At 44.2% G+C, this 19,171-nt stretch overlaps 1 protein-coding gene across 6 annotated transcripts in view; it reads right to left on the bottom strand.

The window, feature by feature from the left end:
• The window catches only part of LRRC74B (leucine rich repeat containing 74B), a 137,194-nt gene that overhangs the window by 59,044 nt on the left and 58,979 nt on the right, over positions 1-19,171 (bottom strand). For all 6 annotated transcript variants that reach the window (XM_073673247.1, XM_073673260.1, XM_073673267.1 and 3 more), the window contains 3 exons: positions 11,475-11,681; positions 5,616-5,725; positions 5,256-5,371 (listed from right to left, as the gene is read on the bottom strand). In XM_073673247.1, coding sequence (XP_073529348.1) covers positions 5,256-5,371; positions 5,616-5,725; positions 11,475-11,681 — 433 coding nt within the window. The remainder of the gene's footprint in view (positions 1-5,255; positions 5,372-5,615; positions 5,726-11,474; positions 11,682-19,171) is intronic.

Below are 19,171 nucleotides of genomic sequence, written 5' to 3'. Positions count from 1 at the left end.
CTGGGACCCTCACACCATCACTCCCATCATCTTCCACCTTAGCTGCCCTGAGGCAATACTTCTCCCGTGGGGAGTCATCCCATACTCGGCTGCGCAAACAACATCAGCCTCAGCGGAGCGGCGGTCCCCACTGACCGCAATCCACGGGTGGCGTAGTCGGACACTTATTACCATACAAATAGACTGCCACTGGTTAAACCACCCTGGGCACGGACCGGGTCACCGCCACGGAGAACTACAACCCCCAGCGATCCGGCTCCGGGTATTCCCCCTGCACAGCAGCAGCAACACAGGCCCAGGGGGCGCGTCATATCCACTAGACTTCTGCACAACACAACTGATGGTCCCAACCCCATTTATAAGGCAAGAAATCCCACTTATTAAAACAGACAGGGCACACCTGTGAAGTGAAAACCATTTCTGGTGACTACCTCTTGAAGCTCATCAAGAGAATGCCAAGAGTGTGCAAAGCAGTCATCAAAGCAAAAGGTGGCTACTTTGAAGAACCTAGAATATAAGACATATTTTCAGTTGTTTCACACTTTTTTGTTAAGTATATAATTCCACATGTGTTAATTCATAGTTTTGATGCCTTCAGTGTGAATGTACAATTTTCATAGTCATGAAAATACAGAAAAATCTTTAAATGAGAAGGTGTGTCCAAACTTTTGGTCTGTACTGTATATATATATATATACATACACACACACACACATACATACATACATATATATGCACACATACATACATACATATATATATACACATACATACATATATACACACACACACATACATACATATACACACACACACATACATACATATACTGTATATACACACACATATATATTATATGTATATGCAGTACAGACCAAAAGTTTGGACACACCTTCTCATTTAAAGATTTTTCTGTATTTTCATGAATATGATCGTCTTTTTAGGCATGCATAAAAGCTAGGTCCGCCACAGTTTTGTGCACTTCTGAAAAGAAGGACACCCCTGAACAGAGGCCAGACAGTCTAGAGTAACTCTGCTGCCTCATAGTGAATGGATCGGGGGTTTCATCTGAATCACGTCACTTGGAGATTTAGCTGGAAACCCCAAAGTAAGTGCTCAGTGTAGAGCGCCGGATAATTGTGATCCCAAACGTTATGGAACATGTTCCCAATAAAAGCTTCAACTCAATCTACAAAAAGAAAATCAAGTCCCTACTCAGGTTCGTCATCTGTTAACGGAATTATAGGGGGCTGGTAGTACAAAGGCTTTGGAAAAGCACTATGGCTCCTCAACCCCAAAAAGAAAAACAGTGAATTCTGCGATCCCAAATCCAAATGCCCCCCTTCCTTCTGAGCCCCAGTGTGCCTAAACCGCAGTTAGAGTCCACATGTTTGGCATTTCTATAGCGATGAGAGCTCGCCTAATTTACAGGTGCATGTCTCCAGAAGCAGCATGAGCTGGGCACTACAATGACAGTTTTCAATTTTCACTCAGCAACATCCACTGCTGCTTGTTTCTGGAAAACACCGATAGAGTCAAAATCGTCACTACACTTGTAGATAATTCCCAAAGGGGTATAATTTCCAAAATGGGGTCAGTTGAGGGGGGATTCTGCTCTTCTAGCACTTACGGGCTCTGTAAATGGAGTCTGCAAACTATTCTTGGAAACTCCTGCGCTCCAGGAGGCAAATAGCGCTCCGTCCCTCCGGAGTCTCGACATATGACTAAACAGTACTGTACAGACATATATGGGGTATGTCTACATTCAGCAGCAATTGTGGGACAAATTTTAGTGCAATTTTTACCCATTTCCCCTTGTGAAAATGTAAAATCTGTGACTAAAACAAAATGTTGGTTGTAAAAATTTAATTTTTTCTTCACTGTCCAATGGTATAAAATTCTGTGACACACCTGTGGTGTCAATATGATCATTGTACCCCTAGATGAATTCATTGACAGATCTAGTTTGTAAAATGGGGTCACTTATGGGGGGGTTCTGCTGTTCTGGCACTTCAGGGGCTCTGCGAATGTGACATGGCACCCTCAAACCAGTCCAGCAAAATCTGAGCTCCAATATGGCGCTTCTTCCCTTCTGAGCTTTGCACTGTGTCTCAAAAGTAGTTTTTGACCACATATGGGGTATCGATGTTCTCAGGAAAATTTGCGCAACAAATTTTGGGGTCAATTTTCTCCTGCTATCCTTGTGAAAATTTAAAAATTGGGGGCTAAAACAACATTTTTTGTGGGAATTTTTTTTTCATTTTGTACAATTCAATGTTGTAAAATTCTGTGAAGCACCTGTAGGTTCAAGGTGCTCACCACACAAATTCCTTGAGGGGTCTAGTTTCCAAAATGGGGTCACTTGTGCCGGTTTCCACTCTTTAGGCACATTAGGGGCTCTCCAAACGCGACATGACACCCGCAGATCATTCCATCAAAGTCGGCGTTCCAAAACGTCACGCTTTCCTTTCTGAGCCCTGCCGTGCAGCCAAACAGTAATTTTCTTCCACATATGGAGTATCTGTGTACTCAGGAGAAATTGCACAACAAATTGTATGGTGCAATTTCTCCTGTTACCCTTGTACAACAAATTTTGGGTTCCATTTTCTCCTGTTACCTTTGTGAAAAGGAAAAATTGGGGGCAAAAATAACATTTTTGTGGGAAAAATGTGATTTTTTATTTTATTTTCACGGCTCTATAAACTTCTGTAAAGCACGTGGGGGTTGGAGGTGCTCACCACACATCTGTGACGATACAGCTTAAAATCTTAATAAGCCAAACGATTAGATTTGTTAATCCAAGAGAAATACATTATTGTGTTTTATTAGAGATCGCTGGCTGTGTTTTATTAATGTTCTGCTTGCTCGTCAGTATGTACACTAATTTAACTTGTAAAGTGTCCAGCATTCCACACTAATCTCATTAGTATCTCAGCAGCCTCTAACCATTGTTCAAAAATCGTCTAGGCCCATTGTGTAAGTGTTGAAAGAAGATCCGGAGGAGCCTTCACCACAGGGAGTCTCACATGTAGACCCAGGTGATGCAGTCGACCTGAGAAAGATACCTCCACTAATGCACACTTAGCTTTGAGGGTGGGAAGGGTGAGAGCAGTTCTGCCATCCAGGGGGCTGAGCCCTTCACCTTTACCTCTGACATGTGACTAATGACCCTTGACCTGTGGATGTGTACTTAAAAAGGACATGTGCTTCTGTAGCAGTCAGACTTAAGGAGAATCAAGGAGAGTCAGAAAGACTTTACAAGGAGAATGAGCGACATCCTTCAGGAAAGCAGATGGATTGCATGGCATTACCCAAAGAGACACAGATTTGCATTCCACATGATTCTAGTCTAAGAGTATCGGCCCTGACTGGAAAGATACGGATTTGCTCCATTTGACCATCAGAGAAACCATGGATATGTTGTTTGGGGTTGCCAGGAGGGTCCCCTGCAGCCCACGGAGACATTCGGAGAAGCCGTCATCTGGCTCCAGGGAAATTCTCGGAGAGGCGAGGTTGGGACCCTCAGGTCTCCTGACCTTGTACCTCGATGGATTGCTAGCTTCCTAAGTTTGCTGCTACCTCCTCTCTGTGGGGGCCCACCAGAAGCGGGGGGCCACTAATCGAGGTAGTCGGCCCTGGAAGTCTCCAAAGTCGCAGCTGTTCTATCCCATGCGGGCGGAGAAGGAAGGGTGAGACTGTGTAATGTTGTACCATCTTGGGTATTTGCTGGGACTATTCTATGTGTTTATTGTCCACTTTGTGGTTCAATAAAACATTGCCACGCTGTTTTACCCTCACCCTGTGTTGTCTGAGTAGCGTTACGCCCACAGAAGACCCCAGGTCTTCACAACATCTATATACATTCCTTGAGGGGTCTATTTTCCAGAATGGTGTCATTTGTGGGGTATTTGCACTGTTTAGGCACTTCAGGGGCTCTCCAAACATGACATGGCATCCGCTAATTATTCCAGCAAATTTTGTATTCAAAAAGTTAAATGGCGCTCCTTCCCTTTCCAGCCCTGCCGTGTGCCCAAACAGTAGTTTTCTCCCACATATGGGGTATCAGCGTGCTCGGGAGGAATTGCTCAACATATTTTGGGGTCCATTTTCTCCTGTTACCCTTGTGAAAATAAAAATTGGGTCTAAAGTAAAATTTTTGTGAAGTTTATTTTTTTCTTCCACATTCTGTTAATTCCTGTGAAGCACCTGAAGGGGTAATAAACTTCTTGAATGTGGTTTTGAGCACCTTGAGGGGTGCAGCTTTTAGAATGGTGTCACTTTTGGGTATTTTATGTCATATAGGCCCCTAAAGTTACTTCAAATGTGATGTGGTCCCTAAAAAAATCGTTTTGTAAATTTTGTTGGAAAAAAGAGAAATCACTGGTCAACTTTTAACCCTTATAACTTCCTAACAAAAACAAATTATGTTTCAAAAATTGTGCTGATGTAAAGTAGATATATGAGAAATGTTATTTATTAACTATTTTGTGTGACATAACTCTGATCTAAGGGCATCAAAATTAAATTTTGAACATTGCAAAATTTTCAAAACTTTCGCCAAATTTCCATTTTTCACAAATAAACGTAAGTCATATCTAACAAATTTTACCACTATCATGAAGTACAATATGTCCCCAAAAAAAAATCGCAGAATTAGTGGGATCTATTGAAGCGTTCCAGAGCTATTAACTCAAAGTGACACTGGTCAGAATTGTAAAATTTGGCCTGGTCATGAAGGTGAAAACAGGCCGGGGGGAGGGTAAAGGGGCTAAATAATAAAAACAATAAAAAAACATCAGTGCCATAACTTCATATCTGATTACTAGCAAAAATCTGCCCTTTGCATTTATAGCGTCAAATAATCTGGTTGAAAAAAATGACCTAAAACCTAAATGCTGTGCATAAACTCACTTGCGCCTATCTATTGGCAAAAAATTATAGATCTAACCTTATAGATGTTAAGATTTATAAATACAGTATGTAAAAATATTTATTCCATACATTACATAATATATTGGATAAAAAAATAAAATATATTACATAAAAGTAATAAAATCGTTATCTGATAGACTGGAAGTGATGCTTTCAGTTTTCATGGCTTTTAATGGATGATACTGTATGTGCCATGGACACATTGCCCTTTGTGGAAAGCTCCCTTCCTTGCTACACCGCCATGACTTTACTCATGGTTCACAGCAACCAGATACTAATTTTAACTGCACAATATTTATATTTGATCACAGACAAGCCGTTACCTTATGTTTATTTCTTCTAATACATTATTAACCTTCAGAGCCTCTCCTAATGTGGCTGCTCCCTCATTTCCAAATCCATTGTATGATAGGTCTAGCACTCTCAGAAAAATATTGGCCTACAAGATGAATGACAATAGCATTTGTAACAGCATATATCGAAAGCAAAGCACTCCCCCCGACAAACGTCACTGAGCCACTAGTAATAGTGAGCCCTGTATATAGACAGGACAAAGACAGATAAACATATTGCACGTGCAATTTATTTTAGTGTTACACACTCTATGAGATAATGTGAATAATGATTTACCGGATTTTATGAATGCCATTACTGATTTTCAGAGCAGAAAATTAAATACCTACCCCTAATCCCTTAGCAATGGCTATAGCTCCTTTTTTCCGAAAATGGTTCCAGCTGAGATTTAGTTCCAGCATTCCTGTGTTTTCAGCAATGGCTGCCCCTAAAATTTCACCTAAAAGGAAAATGATATTGCTTTATATACTGGATTTTTCCATTTTAGATTTCTGTCTACTGAATCATATATTTAATAATCTGAAATGAAAAAATATGCACAAGACCACGCAAATTGCAGGGGAAGATTTTTCCTATGTTGATTGTTTTGTATATTTATAAAAGATGCCCCATATGTGGTGGAAAACTAATGTTTGGGCGCACGGTAGGTCTCTGGAGGAAAGGAGCACTTTTGACTTTTGGAGTGCAAAATTGACTGGAATAGATAGCAACACTATATCGCGCTTGCAGAGCCTTTGATGTGCCTAAACAGTGGAAACCCCACCCCCCCCAAGTCAACCCATTTTGGAAGCTACACCCCTCAAGGAACTTTTCTAGAGGTGTGGTAAGCATCTTGAACCCACAGGTGCTTCACAGAATTTTATAACGTTGAGCCATGAAAATGAAATACATTTTTCCAGCCAAAAATTTTGCTTCAGCCACAAATTTTTCAATTTCCCAAGGGTAATAGAAGAAAATGGACAGTAGACTTGGTTGTGAAATTTCTTTTGAGTACACCGGTACACCATATGTGGTGAAAAATTACTGTTTGGACACATGGCTGGGCTAGGAAGGGAAGGAGCTTCAATTGAATTCTGGAGCACAATTTTGGCTGGGATAGATTGCGGATGACATGTCACATTTGAAGAGCCCCCGACATGCCAAAACAGCAGAAACCCCCACAACTGACCCCATTTTGGAAACTACACGTCTTAAGGAATTTAACTAGGGGTGTAGTGATCCTTTTTAACCCTCAAACAATTCACAGAATTGTAACATTGGGCCGAGTCAATGGTAAACAACCACTTTTTCCACTAAAATGTTGGTTTGGCCCCAAGTTTTTAATTTTCAAATAGAATATTAGGAGAAAATGAAGGGTACAATTTGTTACGCAATTTCTCCTGAGTACGCCAATACCCCATATGTGGTCAAAACTACTTTTGAGGCACAGTGCAAAGCTCAGAAGGGAAGAAGCACCATATTGGAGTTCAGATTTTGCTGGAATGATTTGAAGATGCCATGTCACATTGGCAGAGCCCCTGAGGTGCCAGAACAGCAGAAACCCCCATAAGTGACGTCATTTTACAAACTGCACCTCTCAATGAATTCATGTAGGGGTGCAGTGAGCAGGTTGACACCACATGTGCCTCACTGAATTTTATACTATTGGGCGGAAAAGAAAGAATAATTAAATTTTTACCACCAACATGTTGTTTTAGTCCCAAATTTTTAATTTTTATAAAGGCTAATAGGAAAAAATGGACCTTACAGTTTGTTATGCAATTTCTCGTGTGTACGCCAATACCCTACATGTAGTCAGAAAATACTTTTCAGGCACAGTGCAAAGCTCAGAAGGGAAGCAGCGCCATATTGTAGTGCAGATTTTGCTGTTATGGTTTGCAGGTGCCATGACCCACTGGAAGAGTCCCTGAGGTGCCAGAGCCGCAGAACCCTCCCCATAAATGACCCTATTTTACAAACTACATCTCTCAATGAATTCATCTAAGGGTGCAGTGATTATATTGACACCACGAGTGTGTCACAGAATTTTATACCATCGGGCAATGAACACAAAAATAAATTACATTTTTACCACAAACATTTTGTTTTAGCTCCAGATTTTACATTTTTACAGGGGAAATGGGTAAAAATGGCACCAAAATTTGACACACAATTTGTGCTGAACGTGGAAAATACCCCATATGTCTCTGTACAGTACTGCTTAGCCACACAGAGAGACTTGGGAGGGGCGGAGCGCTATTTGACTCTTGGAGCACAGATTTTCTTAGAATATCTTGGAGACTCCATATACGGAGCCCCTAAGTGCCAGAAGAGCAGAATTCCCCCTCAAGTGACTGCATTTTGGAAATGACACCCCTGGGAATTTATCTTCAGGTGAAGTGATTATTTTGACTCCACGGGTGTTTTCCAGAAATGAGCAGCAATGGATGTTGCTAAGAGACAATTGGAATATCTGCCATTGTAGTGCCCGTACATTGTAGTGACTGTACATTGCCCAGTACATTATGCCCAGCTCGTGCTTCTGGAGAAATGTCAAACATATGCACGCTAAATGGAGTTTAGGCACACTCTGGGGCTCAGAAGGGAGTGGGGCATTTGGATTTTCTTTTGGGGGGTGAGGAGCCATAGTGCTTTTCCAGAGCCTGTGTGCTACCAGTAACGTGGAAGCCCTTATATTTCAATTGACAGATGACGGACCTGAGTGGGAGACTTGCTTTTTTTGTGGGTTGAGTTAAAGCTTTTATTGGGGAACAATTTACATAACATTTTGGATCACATTTATCCTGCACTCTACGCTGAGCACTTACATCAGGCTTTCCATCTAAATCTCTCAATGACGTGATTCAGATGAAACCCCCAACAAGTCCATTCACTATAATGAGGAAGCAGCGTTACTCTGGACTCTGTCTGACATCAGTTCAGCGGTGTCCTTCTTTTCAGAAGTGCACAAAACTGTGGTTGACCACGCTTTTATGCATACCTAAAAAGACAGATAAGGCCGGATCACAGGCCAGACGGTGTCCACCATGTCTTCATCTACTTCATTATAGGGAATCTCCTGCTGTGGGTTCCATTTGAATCATGTATTTCAGAGCTTTGCACGGAAATCCCAGTGTAAGCGCTCATCGTAGAGCACAGGATAAATGTGAGCCGAGATGACGTTTTTAGTGATAACATTTTTATTTGCATTTGACTTTTTGATCACATTTTATTCCTCATTTTTTGGTAGTATGATAAAAAAGCATAGTTTCCTGCCACGTTTTTAATTTTTATTTTTTACGGTGGTCACTGAAGGGGTTAACTAGTTTGACAGATTTATAGTTCTGGATACGGCGATACCAAATATGCATGCTTTTTTTGTTTTTACATAAAGATATATATTCATGGGAATAATATTTTTGTAAATTCTTTTTTTTTATTATTTTGTTTGACTTTTTTTTTTTATTTAGTCCCTCTATGGGACTTTAACTTTCATTACTTTGATCGCTGGTATAATGCATTGCAATGCACCAGCACTGTAATGCATTACACCTCCCTCTCTTAGGCTTCTAAATGTTGCGATCGATATTGATCGCAGCTTTTAGGGCTTTAAACAGCCGAGGGCGGTGCTGGTTGTGACAGCCGGGTCACTCCAGCATAGCTCCTGTGCCCTGCATGATCGCCATGACACACCTATGCATCATTGGTCGGGAGCCACTACCCGACCATTAGGTATAGGTACGTCAAATGTCGTGAACGGGTTAAAGGGAATCTGTCCTCAGATTGGGTACCAAATCTAATAGTAGCATAATGTAGAGACAAAAACCATGATTCCAGCGATTTATCACTTACTGGGCTGATTGATCTAGTTTTTATAAAATCAATGTTTTATCTGCAGATTATCATCTCTAGAGGACTAATTGGCTAACATTGGACATCATTTCAAAAATTTTACTGTGATGTTTCTAGAGGACTAATTGGCCTGCTGCCAGAAGCAAGACCACGCCCCCAGCACTGACTAGCAGCTTTCTGCCTACGCACAGTGTACAAAGAAAGCTGCCAATTAGTGGTGTGGGTGGAGCTATACAGAACTCAGCAGTCAGAGAAAACAGTGATTTTTTTCAAAACTGCAGCAACCAGTAAAGTAAATGACATATCGTTGGAATCATGGTCTCTGCCCCTACATTACGCTGCTCTCAGATAGGGTAGCAAAAACCTGGTGACATATGTAGGAAACTATTACCACTTCATTTGAATGGTAGTGACTGGTCTAAAAAAAAAAACATGCTTTAATGTATTAGTAGAGTAAGGATTAAAAGGAATGTATCATGAGAAAGTTACCTATAGTTTAAATCAGGCTTTTTTTGTTAACTGTATTTTAAAAAAAAATTGTGCCAATTTTTTTCATATCACAATCTGTAGTAAAAAAATGTATCTTTGCAGTTTTCACATTGGTCACTAGGTCCATTTTAGGGTATGTGCGCACACACGTGTTTTTTCTGCACGTTTTCTGCACCAAAATCTGCATGAAATCTGCTGATAACTTTTCTCTGGCAGGAGATTAGCTGTGTTTTTTTTTGTTGCGTTTTTGCTGCGTATTTGCAGCGTTTTTTTCACTGTCCTTCTGTCTCTATTTAGTAATGCACAAAAAGTTCTGTGGAAAAAAAAAGACTCCCATTCTATTTTGCTATCAAAAACGCTGCAAATATGCAGCAAAATATGCAGGTGCGTTTTTGCTGCGTATTTGTAGCGTTTTTTCATCCCCCCATTACTTCCTATGGGTGACATGTCACTCCTTTCAGCGTTTTTCTAATCACTGAAAATACGCAGCAAACAAAAGGCAACATGTGAGAACAATGAATTATGGTTTCTCATAGACTTTGCTGGTACTGCAAAACACAGCTGAAAATTTACATAAAAATCTGCAGCAAATACGCAGCAAAACACAACGTGTGTGCACATACCCTTAAGCCCTAGTCTCACATAGCGAGATCACTAGCAAGATCGCTGCTGAGTCACGGTTTTGGTGACGCAACAGCGACCTCACCAGCGATATCGCTATGTGTGACACTTTTCAGCGATCAGGCCCCTGCTGTGAGGTCGCTGATCGCTGCAAAATGTTCTGGACCATTTTTTGGTCTTTGTCCTCCCGCTGGTCAGCACAACATCGCTGTGTGTGGCCAGACACAGAAGTCTGTTTCCGGGATGGGGCTGGTCACTGCTTTTCCTGTTTGCCGGGTTATCACCTTACAATTCGCACTGACAGTGCGCTCTGTTGCCAGCTCGTCACTTCTCATCATAGTCGGCAAGGGAGCGCACTGTCACTGTGCATTAAAAAGAATATTGCAGTGTGACAAGATCTCACTGAGCATACATTGGAATTGACAACCAATGCATGCTCAGTAGAGCAGGAATTACCCCAGCTGATGACACTTTGCTTCAGGGTGGAGACAGAAGCTGTGCCAGTGACTGCAATCTCTGCCCCCTGATGATGTCTCATTTCAATATCTCAGTATTCACTGGGGATTTTCAAACAAAATGTCATCAAACAGGAAGTTGGTAAAAGAAAATAAAGCAGTTAGCTAGAGTAGAGAAGGAAAGGTAGTGAATTTTTAATCGATGTTGATTAGAAAAGCAATTAGATTATTACATTAAATAGACAGAATTAAATCATTGCTAGCTTCGGATCACGCCATTAAAGGTTCACTTTGTTAAAAGTCGAAAACCTGTTTAAATAGTAGGTCATTTTCTGATGACACATTCCCTTTAAAAAAATCTATATTTTATTCATATACTACAAATTACCAAGACACTGAAACAGAAGCTTTCCTTCAGGTTATGTGCACAGATATGCAGCAGATTTTCAGTCCGAAAATAGATAACCTGCTGTATATTATAATAGCAGTAAAGTATATGAGACTTTAATAAATCTTGTGTATATATTGCATTAAATATCCATAGTAACTTGAAATCTATAAAAGGTAAATTTACGATACAATTTATGGACTGAAATGTATGACTTATCTGCATCACAACCGCAATGAAATTTGCTGCAGATTTAGTTGTGATGTCCTGTGTACATTAACTGCCTTCAGTTTTCTGTCCTGTCACAGCCCCCTATTAGTAAATTTGTTTTTCCATAGTTATGAAAATGGAACCAAATGAAGAAAAAGGTTATATAGTCTCTAACATTTAAATATATGCGGTACCTGATCTATCTCCAAACATGTTATGGCTGAGATCCATGAATTCCAACTTCTGATTGTTCATTAGTGCTTCAGAAAAATAGGAAGCGGCCTGTTCATCAAACTCATTCCCTGACAGGTTCACCCTCTGAAGGGTTATGTTCTCCGTCAGCATCAGGGATAGTGCTTTGGCACCTTTTAGTGCTAGTTTATTATCACACAAGTGCAGCTCTGAAAACACATAAAAGACGGAAATAAAGATTTGTTAGACAGAAATTACGGATACAACTGTAGGGTAGGGATGCAAAACCTGCGTACCGCTATGCCGTTGTGTGCGGCCCCCAACCATCTGCTCACAGAAATGCTTGCTTGTGTGTGGCTTTTTGCATTTAGTATCCATATCAAAGAAATGAAGGGCGGCACACAGTAATCCCTGTGTCCTCCATAAGTATCAGGAGAAAAGGGTCACTCCAAAAAGATTTGTATGGGTTACAGGTGTCCATCTATGCCTGTGGCTCTCTATATTGTAGTTAATGGCATTTAAGTTTACAAAGGGGAGAACCACAAGTACATGTGGCCTTCTTCTCTCCTAATTGCTGAGAGTGAAGAGAACCCACATTCTTTCCATAGTAAACAAGAAAGTGGAACTTGCACCTATCTATCAGTCATTTATGGCAGATTTGATATGCTAGAAACGTCTCAGATGGTAAGACCCCTTTTACTGTGGCCTATGGGAATGATTCAACATGAAAAAGTGGCCTTTGACCCAGAAAAGGTTGCTATAGGGGGAGTAGTGATAGTAGTCCCACCTGTCACTTGAAGGGGCCCAAAGGTCCTTCAGTCAGATAAGACGACACCAGTATTAAACATGCCACAAATCAGGTGAGACGTAATCGTTACTAATTACAGATGTTCATTGGAAACCTAATAGGTTTGCACTGCACCTCTCAATAGAGATCAAAAAATCACGGTGCATAAGGATGGTTATATGAGGCACAATTCTGATTCAATCAGGCCCCCCGGTGATCAAGGGAAAAAAAATCATATGTATATAGCAGGTGGCGATGTCACCAATTTTCTCACACAGGCAAAGAAATCAATCCATAAATGTCCATAGATTAAGTTGTATGTAATAATAAGAAATGACACAGGGGAAAAGTATTGAACACGCTTACTGAAATTTAATTAAAGGGAATCTGTCAGCAGATTTTTGCTATGTAATCTGAAGACAGCAGGAAATAGAGGCTGAAACACAGAATTCAGGGATGTGTCACTTGTTAAAGTGGTGCTGTTTACTAACTGAAGGATTTATTGTTGACTAGTCCGACAACTCCTCCTCCTGTGATAAGCACCTCACTGTTTATGCATATGGAGAGCCTGGTGTGGGTGGGGTTAGCTTTCTCAGCTCTGCTTAATTCTAAATCTAAAAGCTCTGATTGTGTCAGAACTTCTGCACTCAAACTAAATGATACATCGGTGGATTCAGGGTCTCTTTCCCTACATTATGCTGCTCTCAGATGAGGTAGCAAAAACCTACTGACAGATTTTCTTTAATACTTTGTACAAAACCCTTGGTTGGTGATGACAGCTTCAAGATGCCTCCTGTATGGAGAAGCTAGTCACATGCATTGCTCAGGTGTGATTCTGGCCCGTTCTTTCACACAAACACTCTTCAAATCTTAAATCTATATAAAATAATCCCAGAGGCAAAAAGGTTCACTGGAAATAACAATTTATTAATTACAACAATAAACATAATACAAAGCCAGTAATATAAGATTTGGTGAAAAAAAAAAAAAAAAACACCGACATAAAATATGCCCCACCACTAATGGAATCTATGCAGCAGGTTACATTATATAGGTATGAGCTTCATTATATAGCGCAGATGGCAGAAAAAAATCCTATATTAGGATTGAATTATCATCAAGAATAGTATCTTTAAATGATAAAAAAAAATGAGACATAGATACCCCCCCCCCCACGAGGCCCAAAATATCGTCAATTGAATAGTTCAATAACATATGGCCATAAGGGAAAATAATAATATCCTAAGGTTCTGCAGCTATACAAACAATATCTATTGTGTATTTACATCACAATCCATATCTATTGCACTTACCCAGTGATATGTTAATGCAGCCTTCTGTGTGACACCTCAACGCGTGTTTCATTGCTCCTGCAACTTCTCCTTTATGGAGAAACTAGTCACATTGCTCAGGTGTGATTTTGGCCAATTCTTCCACAGAAACACTTTTCAAATTTTAAGGTTCCTTCTATGAACTCTGAGCTTTAGTTTCTTCCATAAATTATCTCTTGGATTCAGGTCAGGTGATAGAGCTGCTAGAATGACCCAGACAATTTTCTTTCTCTGAAACCAATTTCATTTCATCTCCATCATCCTGGTAGATAGCAGCAGATATTTGTCAAGAATGTCTTGACACAGGAGGGATATGTCGGGGAGCTGGATGTGTCTGAAAGACCTCTGGGCCCAAGAAATTAAATCCTCTCAATCCAGGAGGTTTTATAAGCCATCCATCTCCAAAACCATCTCCGCTGGTGTTTATATAAGAGGGAGATTCTTTTGAACCGTACCCAGCAACGCCACACCACCAATTCTGGTTGAGGCCTACACGAGGGCCCGAATTCGCAGCCTTTCCTGTGGGGCGCCACACACCTCAGCAACCAATGCCACGGGACTTGCTGAAGGAACTTATATACCCCAAAGCACGGACCCGAGGTCAGTAGACACAGAGACATAGTGTGTCTGAAGCGCCAAGTTCAGCGCTACATCGCGTACTCACCTGCCTTATATCCTGCTGCATGGACCCGTGTTCAGAGCTACAGTGGATCCTGTCTGACTATTACCGCTACGGTCTAAGAAGGTGTGGGGAGTCCGACACACGGCCCGGGAGTGTACTTGACGCGCCCCTGGGCCTGAGTCGCGCAGCGTTGCGCACGCGGGAGCCTACCCGGACCCGGATCTGATAGGGGTAGTAGTCTCGTGGCGGTGACCCGGTCCGTGCCCAGGGAGTCAGACTAAGTGGCGGTATATTAGCAGTAGATGTAGGACGACTACGCCACCCGTTGAATGCAGCTATGGAGCTGCCACTGCAGGGCAGACCGCTGAGGCCGGTGGAAGGATGGTGCAGCGTGGATGGTGTAACCCCCAACGGGAGGGGTATGGCCTCAGGGCAGCCGACGTGGATGATGGGGGTAGCAGGAACCACTCAGAGACGATGCGGTGTAGTTCAGGGTCTTTACTGGTGACAAAGATAGACCCTCCCGGAGTACTGGCTAGCGGTCGGGGCCTGGTCAGTCCTTGAGCAGATGGGATCCCCCTTGACCAGGCGGAGTTGTAGGCCTCCCCAACTAATTGTACTCTTCTGGCTTCCTTGCTAGAGGCGGATAAAGGTAGCCCACGTCCCTGAGTGTACCGTGTGGTGCTCACCCGTATGGCCGGTGACTCGGGGCCTTCTAGTGGCTTCCGCTCCACGACGGCGGTGCTGGACCCACGCGTGTGACCGTGCCTTCGGGTTTCTTGGCCAGAGGACCTGAAATCCCCTGCCGGTCGGTTTCTGCTGCTGGGTCAGGGTTAATCCCCACAGCCTCGGACTCCGGGTCCGGTGGTAACTCTTCAATCAGGGCGAGCTCTTCAGCTGCCAGCCCCTGATTCCTTTTAGCACTGCTCCCACTGAGCTCCTGATCTTTCTTTCCTAAGCTGCTCCTCTTCTTCTCCCTAACCCTGCCTCAGCCCCAGTTTTATATAGGGGAAGTCCTTCCCCTCCCAGGACCGGGCAGGAGGTGTGGCATGAATAGGATTCCTGACCAAGAGACCTCCCACCTGCTCTCAGACATAACATTGCTATTACTGTGGAGACCAGACCCCTGGGGTGCCACATTCCCCCCTAGTGAAAGTCAGTACTCCGGGACTAAACATACTTTTGTAAACATAACAAGGTGCAAACAATAACATTCTGATAGAGACAACACATAAGGTGGTCACGGCGTGTCCGCAACCGGGTGTAACTTTTGAGGAAAACAAGGGTGTCCATTTCACCAACACAGGGAGACGTAACCAGGTAGGGGTCTGTCCTGCCCCGAGTCCTTAACAGTCTTTCAGTCCGTCCTGGGTTACGCTCCAACTATATGCACAAAGGATTCCCGGTAAATCCACCAAAGACTCCTATAAATAACTAGAAACACATAGTTATACACAAGCAACAATAAACAGGTAAACATTAATAAAATAGCTTGAACATTTAGATCCTCCACCGTATGGGCAGCTGGCCTCTAGTGACCCTAGTGGACCTACGGAGCTGGTTGATTGGTCCTGAGCTACAGGGTATAGGAGCTGTCAAGGGTAAACTGGGCAGCCGTCTACGGACTCTTTGGCTCACTAGGGGTATGGCAGGCTCACTATAAGCAGAGGGTTGATTTTCCTGGTCTGCTTGTGTGGGGCCTTCTGCCTCCTGGACCGGCTGTTCTTCCAGTTCTACCTGTGTCTCCGTAGGCACTTGGGATGCTGGTTGGAGGAACGTGAGGACGGGTACCACAACAGCACCATTGACTTGAGTCCAAGACCGAGGGAAGTCTCCGAGCACAGTACTAACCATATCTTCCCCTTCCTCTACGGGTCGAGGGTCCTCTTGTTCCTCTTCAGGGTTCCGTAGCTGTTCGGGACACTTCTTTAGGTGATCCCGGGATACAATGGCTGTGGTTTCCCCTCCGTCTTTACTGATTGTACAGATCTTTGGGTTGTCGTGGCTTGAGGGCAGTACGGTGTACGGGTCCTTCTCCCATTGGTCGTCCAACTTGTGGAGCCGTCTTTTCCTCTTCAAGACCTGCTCTCCAGGCACCAGGGGAACAGCGGGAGCATACTGGTTGTAAGTTTTCTCTAGTCTTTCCCTAGCTTGACAGAGACTACGCTCCACGCTCTCCTGTACTTTTCGGTATTGCTGCTGCCTCTCTGTGTCCCAGTTGGCTTCTGGTGAAGTGTCCTCGGGTGTTAGGACTCCCATCTCCAGATCAACAGGAAGCTTACCAGGTCTTGCCCTCATTAGGTAAGCCGGGGTACAGTTGGTGGAACCTACAGGGATGTGGTTGTATAGGTCCACCAGGTCGGGCAGCTTCTCAGGCCACAGACTGCGTTCCTCCAGGGGCAATGTTTTCAGGAGCTCTATCACCACCTGGTTCATTTTCTCACAAAGTCCATTAGTTTGCGGGTGATAGGGTGTTGTTCTTATCTTCTGGCATCCATACAGGGTGCAGAACTCCTGGAAGACCTCCGCTTCAAAGGCAGGCCCCTGGTCTGTCAGCACCTGCTCCGGGTATCCATGTGGACGGCAGAAGTGCTGCTGGAAGGCTCTAGCTGCTGTGTGAGCCGTTAAGTCCTTGACGGGGACGACAACCAAGAACCGGGAGTAGTGATCCACGATGGTTAACGCGTAGACGTAGCCACTTCTGCTTGGGGTCAGTTTTACATGATCCAAGGCTACCAGTTCCAACGGCTGTCTGGTGATGATGGACCGCAGGGGAGTCTTCTGGCTGGCACGGTCCCTCCTTCTTAAGTTGCATGGGCCACAGTCTCTGCACCACCTCTCGATGGTTCCTCTCATGCCTACCCAATGGAACCGCCCGCGCAGCAGGAACTCCAGCTTCTTCCATCCGAAATGCCCAGCTCCGTCGTGGTATGCCTCCATCACCATAGCTGCGTCTCTTCTTGGCACCACTACTTGCCAGATTAGTTCATGCGTCCGGGAGTTAACCATTCTGCGGCACAGCTTTCCCTTGTAAAGGAACAGTCGACTCTTCTCAGCCCACAGTTGCTTGGCTTCCTCCGGAGCGTCTGGGTCAAGGCGTGCATCTGGCCGAGTCAGCATCTCCTTTACCAGACGGACGGCAGGGTCACTGTCTTGCGTCTCCACCCAGTTGTAATGAGGTAAGGGGTTGAACGTAGCGGTTTGCTTACTTCTTACACGGTGGGAATACTGGATAGTCCCATGACGGTGGAACGCGGGGAGCTCAACTTCTTCCAGCTCCTCTGAATCTTCCCCTACGTCCGGTAGGTTTGGCTTCCTGGACAGGGCGTCTGCGTTGGTATTGGAGCGTCCTGCCCGGTATTTGATTGTAAACTCATAGTTGGACAAGCGGGCCATCCATCTCTGCTCTAGGGCACCGAGTCTTGCAGTGTCCAGGTGTGTCAACGGGTTGTTATCCGTGTACACGGTGAACCGGGAAGAGGCGAGGTAGTGCTTAAAGCGTTCGGTGACTGCCCACACCACTGCCAGGAACTCTAGCTTAAATGAGCTGTAATTCTCAGGGTTTCTTTCGGTGGGTCGCAGTTTTCGGCTGGCGTAAGCAATTACCCGTTCTTTCCCCTGCTGGATCTGGGACAGTACGGCTCCTAGCCCGATGTTACTTGCGTCGGTGTAGAGGATAAAGGGCTGGCTGTAATCAGGGTACGCCAGGATTTCATCCCCCGTGAGGGCCATCTTCAGCTGGCGGAAGGACTCTTCTTCCAACTTCTCCCATCTGAAGGGCGGCTTCTGGTTCTTGGCCTTCCTGGACTGGCCTATCAGGAGGTCCTGCATAGGAGCTGCCTTTTTGGTGAAACCGGGAATGAACCTTCGGTAGTAGCCTACCAACCCGAGGAACTGCCTCACTTCCTTTACGCTGGAGGGGTTTGGCCATTCCTTAATTGCGGTGATCTTATCAGGGTCGGGAGCCACTCCGTCAGCACTCACCACGTGTCCCAGGTACTGCACCTTTGGCTTCAGGAGGTGACACTTAGAAGGTTTCACCTTTAGGCCGTAACTTGCCAGAGCTTCAAACACTTCCGCCAGGTGCTTCAGGTGGTCCTCGTAGGTCTTGGAGTAGACGATGACATCGTCCAGGTATAACAGGACCGTCTCAAAGTTCCGGTGTCCCAGACAGCACTCCATCAATCGCTGGAAGGTTCCTGGTGCGTTGCAGAGTCCAAACGGCATGCAGGTAAACTCGCTAAGTCCCATCGGGGTGGTGAATGCGGTCTTCTCCCGATCCGCCTCTGCTACAGGAACCTGCCAGTACCCGCTAGTGAGATCCAAGGTGGAGAAGAAGTTAGCAGATTTTAAAGCAGCCAAAGACTCCTCTATTCTTGGTAAGGGGTATGCATCTTTGTGTGTGATACGGTTAATTTTCCGGTAATCTACACACATTCTCATGGTGTTGTCTTTCTTTTTGACCAAGACTAGTGGAGCTGCCCAGGGGCTACAGCTATCCCTGATTACCCCAGCCTCCTTCATGTCTCTAAGCATCCCCTTGGCGTGTTGGTAGTGTGCAGGGGGTACGGGCCGATACCTCTCTTTTATGGGAGGATGGTCTCCCGTGGGGATGTGGTGTTCTACCCCCTTGACTCGCCCGAAGTCTAACGGGTGTTTACTAAACACTCTCTCGTACTCTTGAACCACCCGGTAGACTCCCTGTTTCTGGTGGGAGGGAGTGGAGTCAGTACCCAAATGTAGTTGCTGACACCAATCCTCCATTATTTTCTCAGAGCCGTTACCTTCCTCCGGATGAGATGGAGGCAAGGGTTCCACAGACTGTATAGAATTTTGGTTGATAGTATATAATTTGGCTAGCGTAGCATACCGGGGCAGGTATACTTCCCTTTTCCCAATATTTATTATGCGAACGGGCACCCTCCCATGGCGTACATCAACCACCCCCCGTGCTGTCAA

Source organism: Phyllobates terribilis, unplaced genomic scaffold (genome assembly GCF_046119375.1).
Source record: "Phyllobates terribilis strain yellow unplaced genomic scaffold, ASM4611937v1 Scaffold_1__5_contigs__length_1240528914, whole genome shotgun sequence".
Classification (NCBI taxonomy): domain Eukaryota; kingdom Metazoa; phylum Chordata; class Amphibia; order Anura; family Dendrobatidae; genus Phyllobates; species Phyllobates terribilis.
Note: the sequence above shows the minus strand (reverse complement) of the source record. Positions and strands in the feature narration are given on the sequence as shown.